The sequence below is a fragment of the Hyperolius riggenbachi genome, chromosome 9 (assembly GCF_040937935.1).
Source record: "Hyperolius riggenbachi isolate aHypRig1 chromosome 9, aHypRig1.pri, whole genome shotgun sequence".
NCBI lineage: Eukaryota > Metazoa > Chordata > Amphibia > Anura > Hyperoliidae > Hyperolius > Hyperolius riggenbachi.
Window position 1 is genome coordinate 286,066,945 of NC_090654.1, and position 27,554 is coordinate 286,094,498.

General features: G+C 45.8%; 2 protein-coding genes and 1 long non-coding RNA gene across 3 annotated transcripts in view; 1 reads left to right on the forward strand and 2 right to left on the reverse strand.

Moving 5' to 3' along the window:
- The window catches only part of LOC137533355 (serpin A3-5-like), a 59,557-nt gene extending 43,412 nt beyond the window's left edge, over positions 1 to 16,145 (reverse strand). The window contains exon 1 of the mRNA XM_068254722.1: positions 16,071 to 16,145. The gene's annotated coding sequence lies outside the window, so the exon portion shown is untranslated. The remainder of the gene's footprint in view (positions 1 to 16,070) is intronic.
- LOC137532172 (uncharacterized) lies at positions 193 to 3,926 on the forward strand. The gene is made up of 3 exons (XR_011023872.1): positions 193 to 415; positions 2,596 to 3,049; positions 3,760 to 3,926. It is a non-coding gene; the product is annotated as an uncharacterized lncRNA (long non-coding RNA).
- The window catches only part of LOC137533637 (putative nuclease HARBI1), a 37,795-nt gene continuing 20,609 nt past the window's right edge, over positions 10,369 to 27,554 (reverse strand). Inside the window, exons 3-4 of the mRNA XM_068254978.1 lie at positions 11,803 to 12,071; positions 10,369 to 11,175 (exon numbers count right to left, since the gene is read on the reverse strand). Coding sequence (XP_068111079.1) covers positions 10,369 to 11,175; positions 11,803 to 12,071 — 1,076 coding nt within the window. The remainder of the gene's footprint in view (positions 11,176 to 11,802; positions 12,072 to 27,554) is intronic.

Below are 27,554 nucleotides of genomic sequence, written 5' to 3' on the forward strand. Positions count from 1 at the left end.
TATATATTGTGAGTACATGTACATGTGAAACTTACCAATACTCTCTCCAATAACATGTCAGTCTGTGGTCACTGTTGTTGTGCTTTTGTGGTATGTGTTTAATATGAAGAATGACAATATCAATGATACAATAGTATTATGTATGTAGGCACACACATTGTCTAATAACTTTGTCTTTTTTCATGCAGTGCACACCTACCTTCATCACATCTTGCTTGACTGGTCTCTGCAGTCTCCCCATCTCCTTCAGCCTGTTTTTGAGGCGCTCCATCCAAATCTACAAACAATGTGACAGCCATTAAGGACTGTAATGGATGTCAAGAACTTATCATAAGAACATCACATTACTGTATACATATGGCCTGGACTACAGATAGCTTAGAAGATACTCGGTGTGGCATGTCGATAGTGTTAGGTGAGAGTAGTGTAAGCTTCTTCTAACCTACAAGTGCAACACGGCCCATTGTCATTGTTAATAGACTGTTATACTATTGTCGTTGAGTGGGTGTTTTATTTGACAACTATTCCTGTGATGAATACCCACATAAGTTATTTGGGGTTCCCTCACACACCATTATCCCTGTGCAACCACTCCAACTCCCTGGTTAAAGCCACCCAAGGTGTCCTTTTGGGGGTGGCCCGGTGGGTCAATTGGGCCAGGCCCCACACCTGGAGAAGGGTCCATACCCTCTGCGGTGGGCGAGTGGACATAGTAGGCCAAAACCTAGAAATGTAGACAGTCCACACTGAGTCAAAGAAAGATGGTGTTGCATGTAATTAGCTATCCAGTAACGATTCAAACTGTGTCTTATGAGTGTCTCTCTGTAGCACATCTGCATAACCACAGTTTGTATGTGTTTTCTATCCTGATGTGTGAGCTTTTGTACACTTTCTTATGCGGTGGGTCCCCTGCCATGGGCATGTATAATTGTATCAAGTATTGTTATTTGAAACTAGCATCCACCACTACAGGAACACAGAGATATGTTTCCACATTCTAAGTCGGCAGCTATATGTGTTACCCCACTACAGGGATCTGGCTGTACCTGTCCCCAGTATAGGTAGGCAGATGAAGATAGTGGACGATTGTCCAATGGGAGTAATATGACGCACATAAATCTTAGGACCCTGTCAACCTGCTACTGTCATGCTAGGCTCAGTGCTGTAAGGTGTAGTGTTGAGGGTTGAGTGGGCCTCAGGCCGTAAGGCTGCTGATGCTTGATGAAAGGGGTGTCCACACCATTGGGAGTCCCCATACTGGCTCATGTTTTGTTGGGGGTAGAACGGTTTTGCTTTGATGTAATTTTAATAAACTCACACTGAAAAAAAAAAAAGTACTGAACCATACTTTCCTTCATCATTACTGGCCACTACGGTGCATTCAATAAGATAGGCCATGGTGATGGAGAAATGAAATACAATGGTTACAATCTACAGATACATGTGTATACTTACCAACAGGAAATAATGTGATGCTTTCCTCCTCACCAACATGCATGTCTTCCTCCTCATCACCATCATCATCAGCATCATCTGTCGAAGTAATGACATATATATGATTAAGTATGTACCCTCAAATATATGGATAACTATGGAGTTCATTGTACACAATGCCAGATGTACCTTCTTCCATTTCCCTCTGGACCGCCGAAGTGTGCCCAGCCTCCTCTGGCTCATCTCTGCTGGCATGGCCTGCTTCTTGTGGCTCCTGTCTCTGCAGTCTCCTCTTCTCTTCTGTGTGTCAAGTGAAATGTTGAGGCACATATGTAACACACATTCTACATACATTATCTTCAAGTGTGTAAGCGTTCCACACACAAAACTAAATACTGATTCACAATACTGGTCAGATGCAAGTAAGATGGAGTGATATGTGCAGCAAGAGTTGTTGTTAAAGGCAATACTATGAAACTGCTATGCCTGCAAACACACTATTACATACATAACTACTTACTGTCTCTTTTCACTTTTCTGCGCAGAGATGCTAGGACCTCCCTCTCACGCAGCTTTAAGTCCGACCACCTTCGCATTAAGTGGTTTTTGGTCCTAGTGACCCCAGAAATTTTTTCCAGGGAAGAAATGGCATGGTCTAAAATATAATTTTTGCGCTCAATGGGTCTTTCATACACCTCCCTCCTTCCATCATAGTCCCTCTTATCAAATATTCTGACCATCTCTGCCATTTCTTCCCTGGACATTCTTGTGGCTCGCTGCACAGGTGTCCTGCGTGGCATGGTTGCTGTCACAGCTCACAGGACTACAGAATGTAGAAGAGGAAGTGACAGTTTGGATAAACAGGAAGTTAGCAAGCGCTTCTTGCGTCATCCGAACGTACGTTCTGACGTACTTACGTTATCCGAACGTTCCGAGAAATCACTCAAATAGGGTAACGTAACCTTATAGGCGGCGTATAGTAATGCTTCCTGAACTTTCGGCGTCTGCGTCTTTCAAGGTAAGTTCGTTTAAACCTCGACCGTGTTTATCAGTAACGTACGTTCGTTAAGTTTCTTTCTTTCTTGCTTTCTTTCTTGCTTTCTTTCTTTCTTTCTTTCTTTATATGAAGTTTATGTCACCTCCATATGTTTGTCTTTCCAGGACAGTCCAGGAAACTATGGCAGTGGATATCTTTTCAGATTCTCAATTTACACGTGAATTTATAGACCTCTATAGAGCACACCCTGCCCTTTGGAAGACAAAAACTAAATGTTACTCGGATAGGCGTCTAAAGGCAAAAGCACATGATGAACTCGTGCAGTTATGTAAAACGGTCCTCCCAGAGGCTGATGTCCAGTTTGTAAAAAATAAGATTCAAAACTTAAGAACCGTGTTTAAAAAAGAATTAAACAAAATTGAACGATCAAAAAGATCAGGGGCTGCAGCTGAAGAGGTTTATAAGCCACGACTATGGTATTACGACTTACTTGCCTTCACCATTCCACATTTAAAAGGTCGTGAGGCTATATGCAGTTTATCAAGTGAACCCACTGACTTGAGTATCAACAGCGAGATGGCTACTGGTGACAAGGATCCTAACCTAGAAGAAGAAGAGGTATGTTTTTTTGGATAATGTCACACTGACAATGTGTTTTAAATGGTTATAGATTGTTCCAATTAAACTGTCGCTTTGTGAAAAAAGCAGAATCCACATTTCACACCCATGTATACTGAGGGAGTATAAAAGGTGAGCCTCACCTTTGTTATAGGTATGTTTCCACATTTCATGCACAGAACAGTGGAATGTGGTGGCTACTGTTCCGAAATCTTTCCAGAAACCAAGCTTACTATTCAGCTACAGATACATGTCACATTTGTAGCTTGCTATTTAATTATAAAAAGGACAATGGGGGCCAGGTTAGTTTTCGGCCTGCAGTAGTGTGTGATTCACACATTAAACAAGTGTGTGCAACAAACCACTACTAACACACTGAGATGTCATGTTCTCCATGCTTTCTGAGGTGTGGTGTGTTTATTTGGAGACATAGAAATGACCCACACGATTATGTTAATCAAGTAATTAATAGTTGACACATTGTGATGTAGTGCATATTTTGTTTGATTACTAAACATCTAACCTCATGCTTCAATTGCAGTAGGCCAATGTTACCTACCCTTGCCCATTTGTACATTACTGACAATCGACTCCCAACATCAATAAGCTCTGAGTACATTGGACATACCTTACACTAAATGTACCTAATGTTTACATATGTGTTTAAACTTTGTACAAATGGCTGTATTTTCTGTCCATTCATTGTACAGACATCTGTCGCTGGTCCCTCCCAGGAGAGCACTAAACGCAGATTTGCCCTGAAAAAAACTCGCAAAAGAAGAAATGTTCTTGAAGACAAATGTGAGGAAGCTATTCAGCAGGCTGTTATGCTAATCAACAAAAAAGATGACTCCTGTGATGCGTTTGGGAATTTAGTGGCAACTAAATTAAGAGCATTACCGGAAGATTTGAGGCCACACACAGAAAGTGCTATCTTGGAAGTTTTCACTCGCACAAATACTCCTGCAGCACAAATCCCTAATGCTACATTAGCACAGGGCCGTATCTATTAAGAGGCACCCGTGGGCCGGTGCCATGGGCGGGTCCTCGGGGGGGGCGGCCACCTATAGTTCAATATTTTTTTTTATTTTTTATTTTAATTTTTTTATTCAGAAACTTAATTTTTTTTTAATTTTTTTTTTTTGTTGGGCGGGGGGGGGGGGGGGGGGGGGTGCGGGGGGAGCGGCGGAGAGCGCACCTACAGATGACGAGGGGAGCTCTCACCCCCGCCCTCCAGCACAGTGGCAGCGGCCGGCCGGGAGTCAGGACATGATCCTGGTCTCTGCATGCCGCCTCCTGGTCTAGTGACGTCACTAGACCAGTAGGCAGCATGCAGAGTTCAGGATCATGTCTGCCACTCTGCTGGAGGGCGGGAGCGAGTCGGGAGAAGCGTGAAGGACGCGCTGGCAACTGCAGCCCAGCTTCCCAGCCAGGAGCCAGCTCACCCAGCCAGGTAGGTACCCAGCCAGCACACTGCCCAGCCAGGTACCCAGCCAGCCCGCATGCCCAGCCAGGTACCCAGCCAGCCCGCATGCCCAGCCAGGTACCCAGCCAGCCCGCATGCCCAGCCAGCCCGCATGCCCAGCCAGATACCCAGCCAGCCCGCATGCCCAGCCAGGTACCCAGCCAGCCCGCATGCCCAGCCAGGTACCCAGCCAGCCCGCATGCCCAGCCAGGTACCCAGCCAGCCCGCATGCCCAGCCAGGTACCCAGCCAGCCCGCATGCCCAGCCAGCCCGCATGCCCAGCCAGATACCCAGCCAGCCCGCATGCCCAGCCAGGTACCCAGCCAGCCCGCATGCCCAGCCAGGTACCCAGCCAGCCCGCATGCCCAGCCAGGTACCCAGCCAGCCCGCATGCCCAGCCAGGTACCCAGCCAGCCCGCTGCCCAGCCAGGTACCCAGCCAGCCCGCATGCCCAGCCAGGTACCCAGCCAGCCCGCATGCCCAGCCAGGTACCCAGCCAGCCTGCATGCCCAGCCAGATACCCAGCCAGCCCGCATGCCCAGCCAGGTACCCAGCCAGCCCGCATGCCCAGCCAGGTACCCAGCCAGCCCGCATGCCCAGCCAGGTACCCAGCCAGCCCGCATGCCCAGCCAGGTACCCAGCCAGCCCGCATGCCCAGCCAGGTACCCAGCCAGCCCGCATGCCCAGCCAGCCCGCATGCCCAGCCAGATACCCAGCCAGCCCGCATGCCCAGCCAGGTACCCAGCCAGCCCGCATGCCCAGCCAGGTACCCAGCCAGCCCGCATGCCCAGCCAGGTACCCAGCCAGCCCGCATGCCCAGCCAGGTACCCAGCCAGCCCGCTGCCCAGCCAGGTACCCAGCCAGCCCGCATGCCCAGCCAGGTACCCAGCCAGCCCGCATGCCCAGCCAGGTACCCAGCCAGCCTGCATGCCCAGCCAGATACCCAGCCAGCCCGCATGCCCAGCCAGGTACCCAGCCAGCCCGCATGCCCAGCCAGGTACCCAGCCAGCCCGCATGCCCAGCCAGGTACCCAGCCAGCCCGCATGCCCAGCCAGGTACCCAGCCAGCCCGCTGCCCAGCCAGGTACCCAGCCAGCCCGCATGCCCAGCCAGGTACCCAGCCAGCCCGCATGCCCAGCCAGGTACCCAGCCAGCCCGCATGCCCAGCCAGGTACCCAGCCAGCCCGCATGCCCAGCCAGGTACCCAGCCAGCCCACTGCCCAGCCAGGTACCCAGCCAGCCCGCATGCCCAGCCAGGTACCCAGCCAGCCCGCATGCCCAGCCAGGTAGCCAGCCCGCATGCCCAGCCAGGTACCCAGCCAGCCCGCATGCCCAGCCAGGTACCCAGCCAGCCCGCATGCCCAGCCAGGTACCCAGCCAGCCCGCATGCCCAGCCAGGTACCCAGCCAGCCCGCATGCCCAGCCAGGTACCCAGCCAGCCCGCTGCCCAGCCAGGTACCCAGCCAGCCCGCTGCCCAGCCAGGTACCCAGCCAGCCCGCTGCCCAGCCAGGTACCCAGCCAGCTCGCATGCCCAGCCAGGTACCCAGCCAGCCCGCATGCCCAGCCAGGTACCCAGCCAGCCCACTGCCCGCTTTCCCAGCCAGCCCGCTTTCCCAGCCAGCCCACTGCCCGCTTTCCCAGCCAGCCCGCTGCCCGCTTTCCCAGCCAGCCCACTGCCCGCTTTCCCAGCCAGCCCACTGCCCGCTTTCCCAGCCAACCCACTGCCCGCTCGCCCAGCCACCCAGCCTGCCCACTCGCCCAGCCTGGTACCCAGCCCACTGCCCGCTCGCTTAGCCAGGCAGTGGCTGGATAGTGTAATGGTTAAGGGCTCTGCCTCTGACACAGGAGACCTGGGTTCAAATCTCGGCTCTGCCTGTTCAGTAAGCCAGCACCTATTCAGTAAGGAGTTTCTTGGGCAAGTCTCCTTAACATTGCTACTGCCTACTGAGTGCGCACTAGTGGCTGCCTCGCAAGTGCTTTGAGTCCGACAGGAGAAAGGCGCTATACAAATACTTGAATTAATTACTCAGCCTGCCCACTGCTTGCTCACCCAGCTACCCAGCCAGCCCACTACCCGCTCAGCCAGGCCACTGGTGTTATGCTGCCCACTGTGTGATTTACTGCTGAAATGCTGCCCACGTTGTGATTATTTTCTGGTGAAATGTTGCCCACATTGCAATTATTCTCTGCTGAAATGTTGCCCACATTGCAATTATTCTTTGCTGAAATGTTGCCCACATTGCAATTATTATCTGCTGAAATGTTGCCCACATTGCGATTATTCTTTGCTGAATTGTTGCCCACATTGTGATTATTTTCTGGTGAAATGTTGCCCACATTGCGATTATTTTCTGGTGAAATGTTGCCCACATTGCGATTATTTTCTGGTGAAATGTTGCCCACATTGCGATTATTTTCTGGTGAAATGTTGCCCACATTGCGATTATTTTCTGGTGAAATGTTGCCCACATTGCGATTATTTTCTGGTGAAATGTTGCCCACATTGCGATTATTCTTTGCTTAAATGTTGCACTCATTGCGATTATTTTCTGGTGAAATGTTGCCCACATTGTGATTATTTTCTGGTGAAATGTTGTCCACATTGCAATTATTCTCTGCTAAAATGCTGCACACATTGCGATTATTTTATGGTGAAACACTGCCACATTATGATTATTTGGCACCTATGGGGGGGGGCCCATCCAAATTCTCACAAGGGGGCCCAGTGATTTCTAGTTACGCCCCTGACTACTACCTAAACTGGGGATACCTATAGACCTGGATATCTATACTGGGGACACCTATAGTATGTCTACATTTGGACACCTATAGACCTGGCTACTGTACTTATACTAATTATTTATATAGCGCCAACATATTACGCAGCGCTGTACAGAGTATGTATTGTTTTGTCACATAACTGTCCCACAGAGGGGCTCACAATCTAATCCCTACCATAGTCATATGTCTATGTATGTATCGTAGTCTAGGGCCAATTTTTAGGGGAAGCCAATTAACATTATACTTATCTGTATCGTATGTTGTTAGGATGTGGGAGGAAACCAGAGTGTCTTAAGGAAACCCACACAGACAAAGGGAGAACATACAAACTCCTTGCAGATGTTGACCTTGCTAGGATTCAAACCAGGAACCCAGCGCTGCAAGGCGAGAGTGCTAACCACTACGCCACCATGCTGCCATACTACTGTACTATATTGTACTTACATCTTCAGCAGTACTTCACGGAGTACGTAGTCATGTCACTGACTATCCTCTGAGGAGCTTACAATCTAATTCTCCCATAGTCTAATGTCCTACCATATTATTATGTATTTATATAGCACTGGCATCTTCTGCAGCACTTTGCAGAGAACAGTCATGTTACTGACTTTTCTCAGGGGAGCTCACACTCTAATACCTACCACTATTTTGTGCGAGAGAACACTGGCTAATGTGTGGGGTTTTTTTTTTTTGGGGGGGGGGGGGGACATTTCCTACTTGCTTTTTTAAGGTCACTTTACTCATACCCGGGGAGAAACCATGGCCCCACTGACTTTGGGCTGCACTCTTACTAGGATATTTTAATTGGCCACACCCACTGTGTTATGGACACGCCCACTGTATTCTGTGGCCACGCCCATTTTTCACCGCGGCGCGCTTCGCGCGCCGCCAACGTTCTCCTAGGGGGCACCGTAGGTTTGGTGTGCCTAGGGGAGCCCAAACCCTAAATACAGCCCTGCATTAGCATCTGAAAAAGACCAACCTCAGCCTACATTCACACATCCACAACACATGCATCAACCTACATTAGCACCGACACAACACATGCATTATCCTACTACCTTACCACCAACACAACACATGCATCATAACGTCATGAGTCAGTATAGTCACAACTATCACACACAACAGTATGAGCCCCATTTCTACCCTCCTGATAAAATACTTGACCATCCACAAACACATGTGCAACATCCACTATATCAAAAACAATTGGAAACTGTGTGGCCAACTCAACCCAATTATGCGGATCTGTGATAGCTCCATCCGTGCCTATATGGATACTCTTCCTTTAAGGATCAATGAAGAGAGACTAAAATGGAGCCATAATGTTTGTACATTTAATCAACAATAGTAGTTGCCTGGCACCCATGCTGGTATATTTAGCGACACTATATGTGAGTTAAACCAGTAACAAGCATGTATCTGCTATGTATTTACACTGATACACAAACTGACATATGACATAACGAGATAGACGTGTATGTAGAGTGCCTAGCACAACAACAATTATGCTGTGTTCATTATTAGCTTTATCGCTCAGAATGCCATAAATATCCGGTATGTAAGTGGCTGAGACAGTCCAGACTGAGACAGGAATTGAGTACTGTGTGACCCACACTGCAAAGAACTTGCTGTTTATATCAGTATCTTGCTGTCAAAAGGCACTTTGCTGTTGGACAGTGTGGTCTATCTAGTTGCATTCTGTTATCAGTGCGGCTCACGCTGTATTCACTTCCTGTCTGTGTCAGCCACTTACATACCTGAGATTGAAGTATTGACACCTGAACATGTACAAAATGACCACAGCATAGTTCTACCTGTGATAGACACTGTACATACCTATTTGTATCTCTGGTCACATGTCATTTTGCCTATCCTTTACAGGACCCAAGCTGTCAGACTACATGTCCCTTTCTCTGTAGGTCTCCTTTATACTGTATGTTGTATGGCTTAAACATACTGTTCAGGTAGCTGCAGGAGAGTTACAATCTGGCTCCTCTTTATAGGATGCAGCCAAACCCGGGTACATTATGTAACCACACCTGTTTGTCAGCCTTGCTGATCAGGTCTACCCAAGTAGTGATGACATCAGGTCAGCAGGATCGGCCTGTAACACATTTAGGCAATACATACCTACCTCACCTTTACTTTCATGTCTGATTTACGTTGAACCTCGACATTCAGTATGAACAGATAAGCATGTTCTATAGCCACCTTCCAAAGTGTGTTGTTTTTTTATTTTTGGAGGGTACTTATGTTCCTTTTTGTTACGTTATGTATATATTTGGTAGCCCTGTGTAATTGTGAGGAAGGCAACTTTGGTTACAATGCCAATCTTAAACTACTTCTACATAGACTGTTGTATTTGATTCAACAAAGGTGTTAATAAAAATGTATTTCTTCACCTGAAACGCTGGTGTTATTGTGTTAATGGTGTAGTTAGTATCATTGTTTAGTTGATGTACACTTAATTTTCCTTGTTGTTGCATTGTGGCAATATCCTATCATTAACAGCTACAGTAATTGTGTAGTACAGGTTAGCTTTAATTAGTACTGTGTATGGAGACGACATCCCAATTAGCACAGAATAATTAGTACATAATTAACACTCTTTTTCATTTTGTGTAAACATTCTGAATGGTATACATATAGTTAATGAACCAACGAGCATTCATTAGACTAATTATGTATTCGGATCTAATCCCAACAATTTAATATAATTGAGTGTTAATTATGCACATTTATATTGTGTGGTCCAATCTGTCAAAATAACATGCATATCCATTGTAGACTATATAAGTTCACTGCCTCACATGTTTATTGGGTTGTGTTAATAAGGAACTACAACAACACCCACATGAATCTCTAATTCAAAACACATATTATGATGTTCCATGTCTAAACCAGTATGTGTAGGAAGCAATGTTAAGTGTGACCTAACACATATATGGTACATGTGGGCCTTGACTTGTAGTTGATTAACAACAAACACATTTGAAGATGAACATAAATTTAATCACAGGTACGTGAAAACACAAGTTGCAACACAATTGTTAATAAACAGAACAACTCAAACTATACTGGCATCTTGCCAGACCACAGCTCCAGCTGGTGAAATGAAATAGTCAGCATAGGCCTCCCTATTATTTTTAGCCTCTGTAGTGGCATTTCGAGGCGGACAGGGCTGCAGGTCAGTCAGGACATGTGGCTGTGCTCTCCATTCACCTTCTACCACATTCCCAGTAGAAGTGTCCACCCTGTCCACAGCGTGCACAGGAAAGTATGTGGGAGCGTGCTGTTGCCGAAGAAAGTTGTGCAGGACACAGCACGCATAGACAACTGTATCCACCTTGTCGATCCGCAGATTGATAGCAGTATGCATCACACGGAATCTACTGGCTAAGATGCCAAAGGCATTTTCCACTATCATGCGGGCCCTGGACAGACGATAGTTGAATATTTTTTGCCGGTATTGAATATTTCTATTTGGGAATGGCTTCAAAATATGTGGGTGTAACGGAAAAGCCTCATCTGCAACATAAACAAAATTGAGGTGGTTTACAGTCAGTGAATTGTCCGGTACATTGAGCTGGTTGTTAGTAAGGCGTTCAAAAAAAGTTGTTTGTTCGATGACACCACCATCAGACTGCCGCCCATTGCGGCCAATATCCACAAATAAAAACTGATAGTTGGCATTAACTAAGGCCATCAAAATTATACTAAAAAAACCCTTATAATTATAATAATAAGAACCGGTATTGCCAGGGGGAGTAATTCTTATATGCTTTCCGTCCAGAGCCCCGCCACAGTTTGGAAAGTCCCATAAACGGTGGAATTCTGCAGCAATATCCAACCACTCCTGTGGTGTTTGGGGAAACTGAAAAATGGAACATAACATAAAATTAGACATTTGAGAGTCATGTAGCCAAACATTATTATTATTATTATAGTACAATCTACACAAACAGAGCACATGAGTGCATTGTAAAAACAGATATATTTAACATAGCTGCCATTGCTAGTTGTCTGTTTGGCTGCAGTAGAGCCTAAAACACACTCCTTACATAAACATCACACTAGCCAAGTGGAACTTGCATCACTAGCCACAGCCGGGACAAGGTCCTACAGCACCCAAGGCTGAGCCAGCAAAGTGCGCCCCTCCCACCTCAGCTGTCACACACTGATTGCTAATAGACTAAGAGGCCCACAGGGCCCATAGCCTCCACAACACCTTAATATGTATTTATCTGTCTTGTACTCACTTCCATGTAACCCCTCTTCTTATTTCTCGTTGCTTCCAAAACCATTCTGAATGACAGCTGAATGAAATCTGTGGCCCCTCCTACACTGCACCCTGAGGCTGGAGCCTCTACAGCCTATGCCGGGGGCCGGCCCTGTCAACAGATTATTCAGAAAACTGGGATAGATTTTCTATGACACAACCATAGCATTATCAGTGTAACGTCCCTTCAATAACATGTTATGCAACATCAAATGTACATACCTTCATAAATTCACCCTTCAAGGCGTCAATTATTGCTTGGCACGTTTCTGGAATTATGATACCCAAAGCTTGCGGAGAAATTCCGGTCGAAAACTTTAAATCCTGGAGGCTGCGTCCAGTGGCCAGGAAGCGCAGGGTAGCTGTTAAGCGCTGTTCTGGGGTGATAGACTTCCTCATCCAGGTATCCTCCTTAGAAATTAATGGCGTAACCACATGTAAAAGATAGTGGAAGGCTTCTTGCGGCATGCGCAGATAATTCCTATAATCATCTGGAGCAGAGATGCTGAGGTCATGTAACAGGCTGTCATGTGAGATCAAATCTCTATCTTGGAGCCAGCTCTTTGCCCATGCACGGCCTTTCCTCTTTTGCTTAAGCACTTTCAAATTTTTACGCACTTTTAACAAAACTAATAAGGCAACACTAGCCCGCTGTTTTTGGGACATATGCGATGCCATTGCTGCACTGGAAACACGACAATAACGAACGAACGTCCACACCAAATGCAGCAACCTCTATACTGTTGCTAAGCCTTTTATAAGATGGCTTTACGTCACTTCCTGAAATCTACTGAACGAACTTTCGTTGGGCGAACGATCTGTGCGCAACTTCCTCTTTCCTACTAGCCATTAACAATGACGTTCGTTCCGGGTTCATTGATCTGAATAACGTTTAGCATAATAGATGCACTGCATCATACGTTCGTCACTTCCGCATCGTTCGTTCGGGAACGATCTGATCGTTTGGCACTTCCAACACCGCTTTACTAACGACCGTTTCATTTCTCGCCTTAATTGATCGTTCGTCGTTGGTAACGAACGATCGTTATCGCATGTCTGTACGTACCTTAACTCTGTGTGAGAGAGAGAGAGAAAGCTCCAAACAGCTGCAGCTTCTGTGCCCTGTGTTTCTGACTGAAGTGTGTGAAGAGAGCAGAGGAAATGTAACTTGTTAACATTTGTAATTGTCACAGCTTTTGATACTGTCTTTGCTTTCAGAGAAAAATAGTAGTCTGATGTGCAACACTGGCTGTGCATTGAAGCAGACACCCCTTCTGCAATTGATTTTTCCCAATATAGCTAAATCCTACTCTCAATAAATTACAGCTTTTGCCTCGGATATTTAACATGAAAAATAGGAAAATGTTTATACAGCTACTTAGACATTATTTGTACATTGTAATTTTAGAACACTTGGGCATTGATAGTATTCCTTTAAATTACTTTTTCTGCTGGCTGTTCAGTACTTTAACAAGAGACTGTTATGGAGGGCAAGTCTGCCATTCATTCAACTGTGTGAAACTTTCGATGGTACTTTCTCAGTACCATGGTAACCATAGGTAATGGCCGGGGAATCAGGGTTCGATTCCGGTCCGGAGTGGGAGCCTGAGAAACGGCTACCACCACACATCCAAGGAAGGACACAATGTGCTGTATAAGTAATGTACCTGCCCTGACCGTGTTTTACAGACCAGGCATCTGTGGTCAGATGGACCCTTGACCCAGCGCTGTGTGCCAGAGATGACACCACTTGCCTTTAGTGTGAATCTGTTATGGAGGGCAAGTCTGCCATTCATTCAACTGTGTGACTGATAAACAAGTTTCCATATTACTTTCTCAGTACCAGGGCCGGGACAAGGTCCACCATCAACAGAGGCTGAGCTGCCCAAGTGGGCCCCCCCCCCCCCCCCCCCTACAGGCCGTCTCTGTAAGCTTACTGTTCTCTGATGACTGAACCACATGTGTGTAGTAAGCTTACAGAGACGGCCTATATAAATGCACAATGATAATATGGTAAGGGACATTAGACTATGACTATGGTAGGATTAGATTGTGAGGTGCTCTGAGGGCAGTCAGTGACATGGCTATGTACTCTGTACAGTGCTGCAGAAGATGTCAGTGCTATATAAATACATAATAATAATATGGGAGGACATTAGACTATGACTGTGGTAGGATTAGACTGTGAGCTCCCCTGAGAACAGTCAGTGACATGACCATGTACTCTGTAATGTGCTGCAGGAGATGTCAGTGCTATATAAATACATAATAATAATATGGTAGGATGTTAGACTATGGCTATGGTAGGGTTAGACTGTGAGCTCCTCTGAGGACAGTCAGTGACATGACTATGTACTCTGTAATGTGCTGCAGGAGATGTCAGTGCTATATAAATACATAATAATAATATGGTAGGACATTAGACTATGACTATGGTAGGGTTAGATTGTGCACTCCTCTGAGGACAGTCAGTGACATGACTATGTACTCTGTAAAAGTGCTGCAGAACATATCAATGCTATATAAATACATAATAATATTAATATGGTAGGCCATTAGACTATGATTATGGCAGAATTAGATTGTGGGCTCCTCTGAGGACAATGACATGACTATGTACTCTGTCTGTAACATGCTGCAGAAGATGTCCATAGTACTACATAAATACATAATAATAATATGGTCAGATATTAAAGACAAAAGACAAACACTTATATAGCGCTTTTCTCCTGGCGGACTCAAAGCGCCAGAGCTGCAGCCACTAGGACGCGCTCTATAGACAGTAGTAGTGTTAGGGAGACTTGCCTAAGGTCTCCTGCTGAATAGGTGCTGGCTTACTGAACAGGCAGAGCCGAGATTCAAACCCAGGTCGCCTGTGACAGAGGCAGAGCCCTTAACCAGCCCTTTAAATTAAATTATGACTATGGTAGGGATTAGATTGTGAGCTCCTGTGAGGACAGTCAGTGACATGACTATGTAGTCTGTAAAGTGCTGCAGAACATGGCAGTGCTATATAAATACATAATTATAATAATAATAATAATAATAATATGGTAAAGAAATTACACTATGACTATGGTAGGATTACATTTTAATCTTTGAGGATAATCAGCAATATTACTCTGTAACATGCTATGGAGGGCATCAGCACTATATAAAAGTGGTCATTAATTATACAATTCTCCAGACGATTGAAAATCTGATTTGATAATAACATTGATCAGAAATGATCTTTTTGGCCCACTAATGGAAGGAAAGCTGGTATTCAATTTGCAGAGATTAATGGAATTAATACGTTTTTCGGATTGATTCCATCAATTTGATTGAATTGGATATACCGGTAAGCTTTCGTTAGTGGTCCAGGACGATTGATTGTCCGGAGAATTGTATCGGTAATGGTCACTTTAAAGCGGACCTGGACTGTCCTCTCTGCTCTAAAGGATAGGCAACATCATAAGAACATTTAAAGAAAAAAATAGCCTGCAATAAAGCTGCACTGTTTCTACTTCCTGCTTTCATGAAAGAAGACATATTGCTAACATCCTGTGGTTTTCAAATGAGCTTATATGCCTTAACTGCGGTGGCAATCGGGTGGTACAGGGGGGAGATCAAATTACAACTTGCGATTAGACACAGATGATGTGAAATTAGACAGGCTAAGCTCTCTAAAAACATACAGGGTGCATTTTTCTATGTTTTCCTTTTGTCCTGTGTAAGAGTTCAGGTCCACTTTAAAAGAGAAACATTGATGGGATGCTTTTGGAGAGGGAGATATTTGAGGGAAGGAAAGATAGAGAGAGGCAGAGAGGGGTAGAACATTTCAGGTGCGTACACTCGCACTACCAGAGGCAAAAACGGGTCCGCCAGACTCTCCCGCTGGGTGGTCTTTTAGCCGCTGAGCGGATCATTCAGAAACAGCCTTATCAGTCCGCCGACAGCGCACACACACGCACTACTGTCGGCTAAAGACCGCCCAGCGGGAGGGTCCGGCGGACCCTTCGTTGCCGCTGGTAGTGCATGTGTACGCACCTTAAGAAATAGGGGGGGGGGGGGTTTAGGGGAGATATAGCATGAGAAGGGAGGAAAGGAATGGAGAGTGATAGGGAATGGGAGAGAGGCAGGGGTATTGGTAACAGAAGCCAGCATCAATCACAGACCTGACTGACACACAGCTCAGTTACTCCCCCCTGTGCTCTCCTTTCACACAGGAGGCCCAGCTCTGGCCTATTAAAACACTGCTGTTGCTCCTGTTATCTACCTAACAATCCCCACATAATCATGCAGCAGCAAGAGAGAGAGAGAGGGGGGAGAAAGAGAGGAGGATCCCAGCTGGACACTGACTCCAGAGGGGGTGAGTGTATCTGTAGCACATGTAGCAGCAGTATTGGGGAAAGTGATCCAGCTGCAGTGTGTGCTGAACTGAGCAGAATGTCTGCATGATCTGCTCTGACTTCTCTCTCTTCCTCACCCCCCTTTCTCTGCACAGCTACCTGTCCTGTGGAGTCCATCTGCCTCCTTCTTAAACTTCCCGGGTCCAGGTCCTCTCGTCTTTAGTGCTCAGCCCCGCCCCTCAGTGTCACACAGAAGAGAGAAGGGGCGCTCTGCTCTGTGCAATGCACACAGGAGAGACTGGGGACAGCAGCACACAGCAGCCAGCTGATTGATTACAGGGACAACAGCTGTTCTGCTGCCAGTGTGCGACACCCGCCCCAGCTCTCCTGCCCTCTCACCAGGCGCCTGCCAGCACTGTGCAGGGTAAACACAGCAGGGGTGGTGGACGGCCAGCCAGCCACAACACAGCCCTGCTCCTGGCGCCCCTCCCACACTGCAGTGAGCTCCGCCCCAAGGCCCCAGCCTCTTGAGCCTCTGTGTCGGCCCGGCTCTGCTCAGTACCATGGTGACCACGGGTAATGGCCAGTGAATCAGGGTTCGATTCCGGTCCAGAGTGGGAGCCTGAAAAACAGCTACCACCACCACACATCCAAGGAAGGCAGCAGGCACGCTGTGGGCAAAGGAGCAGGAACGGCTACCACCACACACCAAGGAAGGCAGCAAGCAGGCATGCACGTCCCAACTCAGGGAGGTAGTGACGAAAAATAACAATACAGGAGGACTTTCGAGGCCCTGCTGTATATGAGACAAATCAACTTTAAATCCTTTAACGAGAATCTGTTATGGAGGGCAAGTCTGCCATCCATTCAAGTTAAAGGTATGCACTGACTGCCAGGTATAATACAATGTGTAGTCACAGATGCAGTGAAAGGTATGCACTGACTGCAAACAGCTGTTTGTGTAGTGACGGCCATGCTGGACTGGTGCGCACCATGACGAGAGTTCAGGTGATGGTGGCTTTACAGCCCATATGGTCGCCGGACTGAGGTAGCTCAATGACAGAACATGACTGTCCAGCTGATCGATTTTGGTCTGTCCACAATGAAGCAACGACCTTATTACCCCCCCCCCCCCCCCGAGACACTCATATAGCCGGCGGTCATTGCTTCATTGTGATACGCAAGCCCCTTCACCGCGGCGAGGTAAAGATCACGAAGGGGAATTGACATATGTACATGCCTTTTGTTTTGTTGTTGCAGCTGCAGTGCAGCCAGAAAAATTAGTCAGGCATGTACACGCAGCAGAAAAATTATTATAGCAAAATTTAGAAATCCGCCTGGAGTCCTGGACCCTGTTGGTGGTGGCAGAGAAGGCAGTCAAGCGGCCTGCACGCAGAGATGCTATGTGTGGGCCGAGTTAGTGTTGGGGTAGACAGCCAGTCACACAGCGTGCAGGCAGAGATGCTGTGTGTGGGGACTGACTTAGTCTTTGGGCGGGCAGTAGCCCTCCGGGATCTATGCCTCACTCATTTTGATAAAGGTGAGGTACTGAACACTTTTGTGACCTAGGCGACTTCTCTTCTCAGTGACAATGCCTCCAGCTGTGCTGAAGGTCCTTTCTGACAGGACGCTTGAGGCAGGGCAAGACAGACGTTGCTAATTACAACAGAGAGAAAATGTGTGCATCAACCAAGTGAACCTGACAAATCTGGCTTTGCAAATTTGGCCTATTGGCTAATCACGAGACATTGCTCATGCAAATATGCATTTGCTTTCGCATGCCTAAATATGCAGGGTCAAAAACCAAAAACCGCAAAACAATCGCCCTGCGGGAATTAGTTCATGCTACATAGCACTATCCAGGGGCGCCACGAGGAGGCTTCCCATTGCCCCCAAGATAGAAGTTGGATGGCAAATTGGGACAGCTCTGGCCACAGGTCAAACCAGTAGTCCAGGGATTCATTGCTGCTCACAGTGTCTACATCCACACTTAAGGCCAGGTAGTCGGCTACCTGCCGGTCCAGGCGTTGGTGGAGGGTGGATCCGAAAGGGCTAAGGCCTAAAGTTGGATTAAAGAATGTGCATGTCCGACATCACCATGAGATTGCTAGAGCGTCCTGTCCTTGCCTGCGTGGATATGGGAGAAGGATTACTAGCAGTGGTACCTTTATTCCGTTGTGCTGTGACATCACCCTTAAACGCACTGTAAAGCATAGTTGCCAGCTTGTTTTGAAAGTGCTGCATCCTTTCTGCCTTCTGGTGATTTGGAAACATCTCTGCCATTTTGTGCCTATACCGAGGGACTAGTAGTGTGGCCACCCAGTACAGCTCATTCCCCTTGAGTTTTTTTTATACGGGGGTCTCTCAACAGGATGGACAGCATGAAAGATGCCATGTGCACAAATTTGGATGCAAACGTACTATCCATCTCTTCTTGCTCTTCCTCAGTGATGTCAGATAAGTTCTGCTCCTCCCCCCAACCTATACTGTAGCTAAGGCTAATAGCAGGCCAGCAGCAGGCCTGGTCTGTGCACAGCACACACAGACACAGGACCTAACTAGCAGCTGCTGCAGCACACACTCTGACTGTCACTGAATGAAATCAAGCTAGCTAACTAATAAACAATAGAACAATAGCGTAGTGAAGGTGTTTAGCACTGAAAAGCTGTAGGTTAATAACTGTATACAGCACTAGCTAGGCCAGCAGCACTGGAGCATGTCTCTCAGTGAGCAGTCACAAGCGAGGATGGGATTTCTCATCATGGTACCCCTCCTTAATATACGGGGGGGCTGGCCAGGGTTCCCTTCTGTAATTGGGTGCTAGGGCTTAGGCTGGGAACCCCCTGATTGGCTCAATGAGGTCAGGAGGAGCTGACCAGGGTTCCCTTCTGTGATTGGTTGCTAGGACTTAGGCTGGGAGCCCTCTGATTGGCTCAAGGACGTCATGGACGTCATCTCCTTAGTTACAGTATCCGGATTTGGATATCAAAACTCAGTATCCGACCAGATTCTGGATTTCAATTCAGACCAGATTCCGCATTAACTCGGATAGCGCTATTCGGATTTGCACAGATATTCCGTATCCGAGGTCGGATAGTGGAAAAAGTTCAGATTATCTGGGTAGTTCGGATACCCGAATATTGGATGAGCATCCCTGATTTTAGGGGCCCTAAACCGTGAAGAGTAGTCTGGAAAGGAAGTAAGTAAAATTGACCTGTGAAATCCTAAAGGTACTCATTAGACTTTGGGCCCCTTTGCACAGCTAGGCTGCAAAAAAATTGTCACACGTGTGGTATTTCCGTACTTAGGAAAAGTAGTATAATGTGTTTTGAGGTGTCTTTCCTCACATACCCATGCTGGGTGGGAGAAATATCTCTGTAAATGGACATTTAGTGAAAAGAAAAATGGAAAAAGTTGTCCTTTACAGAGATATTTCTCCCACCCAGCATGGGTATGTGTGAAAAGACACCCCAAAACACATTATTATTATACTACTTCTCCTGAGTATGGCGATACCACATGTGTGACACTTTTTTTACTGTCTAGCTGCGCAAAGGGGCCCAAAGTCCAATGAGCACCTTTAGTCTTTACAGGGGTGCTCACAATTTAGCCCCCCCAAAAATGCCAGGGCAGTACAAGTACCCCACAAGTGACACAATTTTGGAAAGTAGACACCCAAAAGTATTCACTGAGGGGCATGGTGAGTCCGTGGCAGATTTATTTTTTTTTGTCACAACTTAGCAGAAATGGAAAAAAAAAAAAATTCTTGTCACAGTGTCATTTTCTGCTAACTAGTGGCAAAAAATAAATTCTGTCATAAACTCACGGTGCCCCTCAGCAAATATCCGGGGTGTCTTCTTTCCAAAATGGGGTCATTTGGGGGGTATTCCTTGTCACTATCAGGTGCTTTATGAGCCTAATCCAGTCTTCATTATAGGTCCCGACCGACCTTAGGGTCGCCTTATGAGAATCGCCGCTTTAATAATTATCTCCTGCGCAGCTCTCATAGCCGGAGCTGCGCAGGATTACAGCCCCACTCGTGTCCACCCTCACTTCGTGCGCTCTATTATACGTCATGTGGGTGGCTCCACATGACCACCCACATGACTAACTACACAGTGCCAGCCAGCCGCGCCCCCTCAGCAGAGAATACAAGCACTAAGTCCTCACTCGCTCAGCGCTTGTATTCTCTGCTGAGGGGGCGCGGCTGGCTGGCACTGTGTAGTTAGTCATGTGGGTGGTCATGTGGAGCTGCCCACATGACGTATAATAGAGCGCACGGAGTGAGGGTGGACACGAGCGGGGCTGTAATCCTGCGCAGCTCCGGCTATGAGAGCTGCGCAGGAGATAATTATTAAAGCGGTGATTCTCATAAGGCGACCCTGGGGAGGGTCGGGACCTGTAATGAAGACTGGATTAGGCTCATAAAGCACCTGATAGTAACAAGGAAGGTGCTGTTCATCTGCCCTGAGGTCTGCTTTTGCAATGAGGTAATTAACTTTTTTATGAAATTCACTTCGTAAGTCCTTTAAAGAAAGTTTAGAACATTTTTTTTCCTTTACATTTTTAAAAACTATTTTCTCAATAACTACAGTCTTTATGAAAAGTTTTTTTTTTTTTTTACTTGTCCCCTCTATTTCTGTTAACATATGTAGCAATTTTGGTGACAATACCATGTATGGGAGCTTTCCTATTAATTGCCATTAAAATCCTGCATCACTACATTAAGTTATGCAAAATTATGAATACATTAAGTGAGAGCAATTGAATTTCCAAATAATAAATACATATGGTTGTAATTATGAAATGTTATGCAAAATTTCATGTAATCCTAATTGGCAGATTACGATCATCTCTATTAATCTGCTAATTACGATTGCGTAAAATTTCGAATTTCGAATACAATTTCACAATTATGGCCACATGTAATGATTTTGAAATTCAGTTGACTTTGCGTGATGCATTGATAATTTTGCATAAGATGCAATTCCTCGTAACTTTGTGCCATCTTTAGTGGGTAATAGCAAAGTCCCCATACATGCTATCATTACCGAAATTGCTTTTGTGATTTTTTTTTTCAAAGGAAAATGGTTTTTAACCACTTTCATTCCCCCGGGACGAGTAACTACGTCCCTGCAAAATGCCACAACTCTGTGCAGGGGCACACTACTACGTCCCTCCTGCCGCACCCCCCTCTCGCTCCCCCGCGCTCGGTACCGCCGCTCATTACCACCAATCGTTAGCTGCTAGATCAATGAATGGGAACACAAATCCCATTCATTGATCTAAGTCCCCCTGTGAATGGCCGCAGCTGTCTATTCAGACGGCTCTGCCATTCATAAATCCCGTCCACGTGGTGCTTCCGCTTCCGTACTAATAATACGGTAATTTTTTCCAGTTAATGATCCCTAGTTACCTTTTGTTCTTTTTAAATTAACCCCTGACCTCCCACACTCCCCTAAAGTTACCATTTTTTTGAATAAAAAAAAAATTACAAATAAAAAATAAATACATAAATAGTTACCTTAGGGACTGAACTTCTTTAATATGTATATATAAACTGTATACTATAATTACTATATAAATTATGGGCTTGTAATTAGGGATAGAGGCAAAACTGAAAAAAAATTCACCTTTATTTCCAAATAAAATATTGGCGCCATACATTGTACTAGGGAAACATTTTAAATGTTGCAATAACCAAGACAAATGGGCAAATAAAATGTGTGGGTTTTAATTACAGTAACATGTTTTATTTTGAAACTATAATGGCCGAAAACTAAGAAATAATGCATTTTTTAATTGTTTCTTATTATTCCCATTAAAACTGAGTTAGAATAAAATAATTATTAGCAAAAAGTATCCCCCGAAGAAAGCCTAATCAGTGGCAACAAAAAACAAGATATAGATTGTTTAGTTGTGATAAGTAGTAATAAAGTTATAGGTGAATGAATGGAAGGAGCGCTAACGGGTGAAAATTGCTGTGTTTTTTTAAGGAGGAAAGACCCTTCGAGGTGAAGTGGTTAAACTTAGTAAAATTACATTTTGCTGTGGTACACTTTAAAGGGTGCTATTTTTAGCCTCATGTAGTCATCCTGGTCCCTTGTCATCATTCTCCTTATCTCCTCTGAGCCGCTGTGCCCCTCCAAAATCTCTCTGCCTTAGCCAGATGTGGGCTACTGCTCATGCGTGGCCCCAGCTGTGTGCCTCCTCGATCATGCTCCCTTGACTAGCAGCGTTTGGCACGTGCGCAGCTGCAATTTTTTTGAACTACGTAAGTGCAGAACTCCCCTGGTAACGGGGTTGTGATCGAGGTGCGTGGAGCATAAAGCTGCTCCTGCAGCTTTCAAACGGGCACAGCTGCTGAAGGGAAAAGATTGGAAACACATCAAGGGACCAGAACAACTATAGGTTGCTGGAAGAAGCAAGGGTGTAGCAATAACCATAGCAGCCATAGCAGCTGCTATGGAGCCCTGGAGCAGAGGGGGCCCAGGTGGTACTTAATGTATTCACCATTAACTTTCTTGTGTTCCTCCCCCCTCTGACTATCAGTGCCCCAGGACTATAGGTAGTGTTGATTGAATGAGAATGTAAATTGCCCAATTATCTCACATCCATAGGGTAAGGACAGGCGGCATAGCTTAAGAGTGCCTATATCTGAGGGAGTCATGAAAGTTTTGCTATGGGGCCCCAGGATCTCAAGCTATGCCACTGGGAAGAAGGCCCAGGTAAGTAAAACTTGGCACCTTAGTGTCACTGTAGGTTACCTTTAAAGTGTACCACAACAAAATGTCATTATACAGAGTTTAAACAATTTTCTGTTGAATTTGTTAAATCAATTTTCTCAAAATCTACAAGGTCTTTTCAAAAAAAATGTTTTTGACATTCCCCTTAGCATACAAAGACATTTTAGTGACTATAGCATTATATGGAGCTTTGCTATTAACCTAATTGCTAAATTCAGCACAAAATAATGCAAAGTTGCAAAATTATTGTTCCTGATTACGGCCCAAAATTTATTTAAAGGGATACTGTAGGGGGTCATGGGAAAATGAGTTTAACTTACTCGGGGCTTCTAATGGTCCCCCACAGACATACTGTGCCCACGCAGCCACTCCCCAATGCTCCGGCCCCGCCTCCCGTTCACTTCTGGAATTTTAGACTTTCAAAGTCTGAAAACCACTGCGCCTGCGTTGCTGTGTTCTCGATCCCGCTGATGTCACCAAGAGCGCACAGCGCAGGCCCAGTATGGTCTGTGTCTGCGCAGTACGTGCCTGGTGACATCAGGGGAAGCGAGGACACGGCAACGCAGGCGCAGTGGTTTTCAGACTTTAAAGTCTGAAATTCTAGAAGTGAACCGGAGGCGGGGCCAGAGCATCGGTGAGTGGCTGCGCAGGCACAGGATGTCTGCGGGGGACCATTAGAAGCCCCGGGTAAGTTCAACTCATTTTCCCCCGACCCCCCCTACAGTATCCCTTTAAACACGACTTTTTTCTTGAATTACGATTTGCATTGCATTTGCGAATTACAAAGCAAAATTACGATTATGCAAAATTTGTGCTCATTACTACTGGTCAAAAACCTCCTTTACTTTTGTTCAGGTTTGCATTCCAGCTATCTTGATAAAGCCTATTCAAAATTATTCAAACTTTTTTATTTAACAAAGTGTGAAAACAGAAGAATAAATAATATTTAAATACATATAAAATAATAACAATAATAATAATAATAATAACAACAACAACAATAATAATAATAATATACACTTTCCCCAAAGTCACTCATATTTTAAAGCTGCAAGTTAAAGAAAACCTATACTGAAAATTAAAAGTCAAAATAAACATACACAAGTCATACTTGCCTCCCGTGTAGTCTACTCCTCAATCTATTTTTCCTCTCCTGCGTCCTGTTTATCCACTGTGATCAATGGAATTCTCCGTCCTCCGTTTTGAAAATGGCCATTACCCCATAACAGCTTCCTGGTCAGTACACTGTTAAACTGTAACATCGCCCACTTGAGCCATAGGGAAACATGGACACATCAGTTCTCCTCTCAGCTGTAACTGACAGCAACTGATATATAACTGGCAGCAACTGATATATTTCAGTTCTGACAAAATGTTGTCAGAACTGGAAGGGATCATTGTCAGAAGAAAATGGTGAGCTTCTGAGAGGAACTGATGGCAAGGTAACTATTTAATGTTCATTTGAAGTTACCTCATGTGTTTATTTTAAATAATTTTACTCAGTACAGGTTCTCTTTAAAGTGAATCCAAGCCAGCTGTTAAGAAGCACAGCCACACATTCCTACTTCTTAGGTAAGTATCTAACGTGTTAATTGTTCATAAATACTAAATAATAATAATAATAATAATAATGACTCACCCACAGAACCTGAAGATATTTAGGATAGAGAAGAAAATCTCTGAAATCTCAGATATAAGTAGTTTCCACCTCTCCCCCTCCTCCAATCCTCCCCAGTTGTCAAATGAAAAAATTGCACACGCCCCAAATCAAACAATTTTCCGATAAGTCCAGAGAACCATCCGTAACTTAAAAAACATTGTAACGCTTTATCCAACTCTTCTTGGCTCAAAAAGGCATGTTTGTTTTAATGGTTCGTGTTTCTGGCTCACGGGAGGATAAATACATGCAATCTTCTTCTTGTTTGGTTCCCCCTAGTCCTCTTCTCTACAACAATCCTTGTAGTTCTGAATATGCATTACATTACTGGGTATCCGTAGATAGAGACAGATCTCAAAAATGAAAAACAACATTGTATAATTTAGCTATCTTTATTACTTAAAATTTTGGAGAAATTGAAGCTTTAAACTGCGCTGATATATGTAGGTAAGAGGGTAGGTCAAACTCTATGGAGAAAAGTTGACACGACCCAACAAACATACAGAGAGACACTCTGACATTTGTCTAGTTGATGCCAGGATTAAGTAAACACTGGCGTTCTGCTGCAGGACTGATCCACTGTTGACATAAGCACAGTAGTTAACCTCCTTGCCGGTTATCCCAAACTCAGTTCGGGGTAACCTGCGCAGGAGGATTTCTCAGGCCCCGCTGGGCCGATTTGCATAATTTTTTTTTGTTATAAGCAGCTAGCACTTTGCTAGCTGCTTGTAACATCCGATCACTGCCGCTCACCGCCGATCCGCCGATATCTGCAACGTCGCGCAGCCCCCGCCCCCTCCAGACCTCTTGCGCATCCTGGCCAATCAGGGCCAGGCAGCGCTGAGGGGTGGCCCGGGATTCCATATGACGTCCCGACGTCGATGACATCGGTGACGTCATCCCGCCCCGTCACCATGGCGACCGGGGAAGCCCAGCAGGAAATCCCATTCTGAACGGGATTTCCTGCTTACTCCGATCGCCGGAAGCGATCGGAGTGGCTGCGGAGCTGCCGCTGCTCAGCGGCTATCATGTAGCGAGCCCTGGGCTCGCTACATGATTTAAAATTAAAAATTAAAAAAAAGTGCTGCGCTGCCTCCTTGCTGGGGGAATTAGACCGGCAAGGAGGTTAAAGAAGAGCCATAATCACATATAATAGAATGTAATACGTTATCCAGGGTACCCCAGTTTATGTGAAAGGGGTTCTGTAGGGTATTTGTAGCCTCTTTAGACTTCACTTACGCACTTGGGTCGTAGATATACGTACCACTGCCGCTGTCCGTGCTCCCGCTCGCTAGTGCACGCGCTCCTGCACTTGTTCATGTTGCCACCCGCTCACCCGGAGATCAATGAATGGGAATTCTTTGATCTAAGTCCCTGAAGCAATGATCAGCGGCTTCTGGAAGCCGCATGATCACTGTAAACTCCCCCCCCCCCAAAAAAAAAAACCACAGCACACTTCTTGTAAGCATACATAGTGCGCTTACAGGACACATGAAAAAAAATGACATCTTGTGGCCAAATGGTAAAATGAAATTACATCAACACATATTTTTGTTTACATTACAAGCATTTTTTTTTTTCCATTTAAAATTAACTATTTCCCTTCCACACTCTCCCCAAGGTACTCAAATATTTTTTTTATAACTAAAAAAAAAGAAATGACGATTAAAAAAAAATACATAAATCTTAGGGACTGAACTTTTTTTTTAATTTGTATGTCAAGATGGTATATTACTGTTATTTTTAAAATTATGAGCTTGTAGTTTTGGACGCAAAACTGAAAAAATGCACCTTTATTTTCAAATAAAATATTGGCACCAGACATTGTGATAGGAACATAATTTAAGCGGTGTAATAACCGGTACCAATGGGCAAATAAATTAAGTATATTTTAATTAAGGTAGCATGCATTTTTTAAATCTATAATGGCCGAAAACAAAAAAAAAAATGTACAGTTAAATAATTCTTGGCATAATGTACCAGCCGCAACAAACACAATTGCTAACTTCCAGTCAGAGCAATATCCTGCCTCTATCTGGCCAGCAGACGCTAGTCAGCCAATCAGGTGCACTGTCATACACCCTTTGCCTGCTGTACCATACCTAGCAGGAATTACATAGATTAGAATTCAGGTGGGAGGCTTCGGTTGGACGCAATCGTGAATTGCGTCGTTTACAGGGACGCCTCGTGTAGGCACATCTCCCACACGGTCCCCTCCCTAACCACTCACCTGTCAACCGCATCCTAGAAGCTGCAAAAAATAAATTTAAAATCACAAACACTGGTCCACATGACAGCCCAGGGGCCCCAGGTCTCTCTCACTCACTGGGGCCCCCAAACCACCATGCGACACCTAGAGGGAAGTGCGGGCAAGCCCTGGACCTCTCACCTCCAGGGAACTCACCCCACCACCTCTAAACTGAATGCCAACTGCAACAAACACAATTGCTAACTTCCAGTCAGAGCAATATCCTGCCTCTATCTGGCCAGCAGACGCTAGTCAGCCAATCAGGTGCACTGTCATACACCCTTTGCCTGCTGTACCATACCTAGCAGGAATTACATAGATTAGCATTCAGGTGGGAGGCTTCGGTTGGACGCAATCGTGAATTGCGTCGTTTACAGGGACGCCCCGTGTAGGCACATCTCCCACACGGTCCCCTCCCTAACCACTCACCTGTCAACCGCATCCTAGAAGCTGCAAAAAATAAATTTAAAATCACAAACACTGGTCCACATGACAGCCCAGGGGCCCCAGGTCTCTCTCACTCACTGGGGCCCCCAAACCACCATGCGACACCTAGAGGGAAGTGCGGGCAAGCCCTGGACCTCTCACCTCCAGGGAACTCACCCCACCACCTCTAAACTGAATGCCAACTGCAACAAACACAATTGCTAACTTCCAGTCAGAGCAATATCCTGCCTCTATCTGGCCAGCAGACGCTAGTCAGCCAATCAGGTGCACTGTCATACACCCTTTGCCTGCTGTACCATACCTAGCAGGAATTACATAGATTAGCATTCAGGTGGGAGGCTTCGGTTGGACGCAATCGTGAATTGCGTCGTTTACAGGGTCGCCCCGTGTAGGCACATCTCCCACACGGTCCCCTCCCTAACCACTCACCTGTCAACCGCATCCTAGAAGCTGCAAAAAATAAATTTAAAATCACAAACACTGGTCCACATGACAGCCCAGGGGCCCCAGGTCTCTCTCACTCACTGGGGCCCCCAAACCACCAT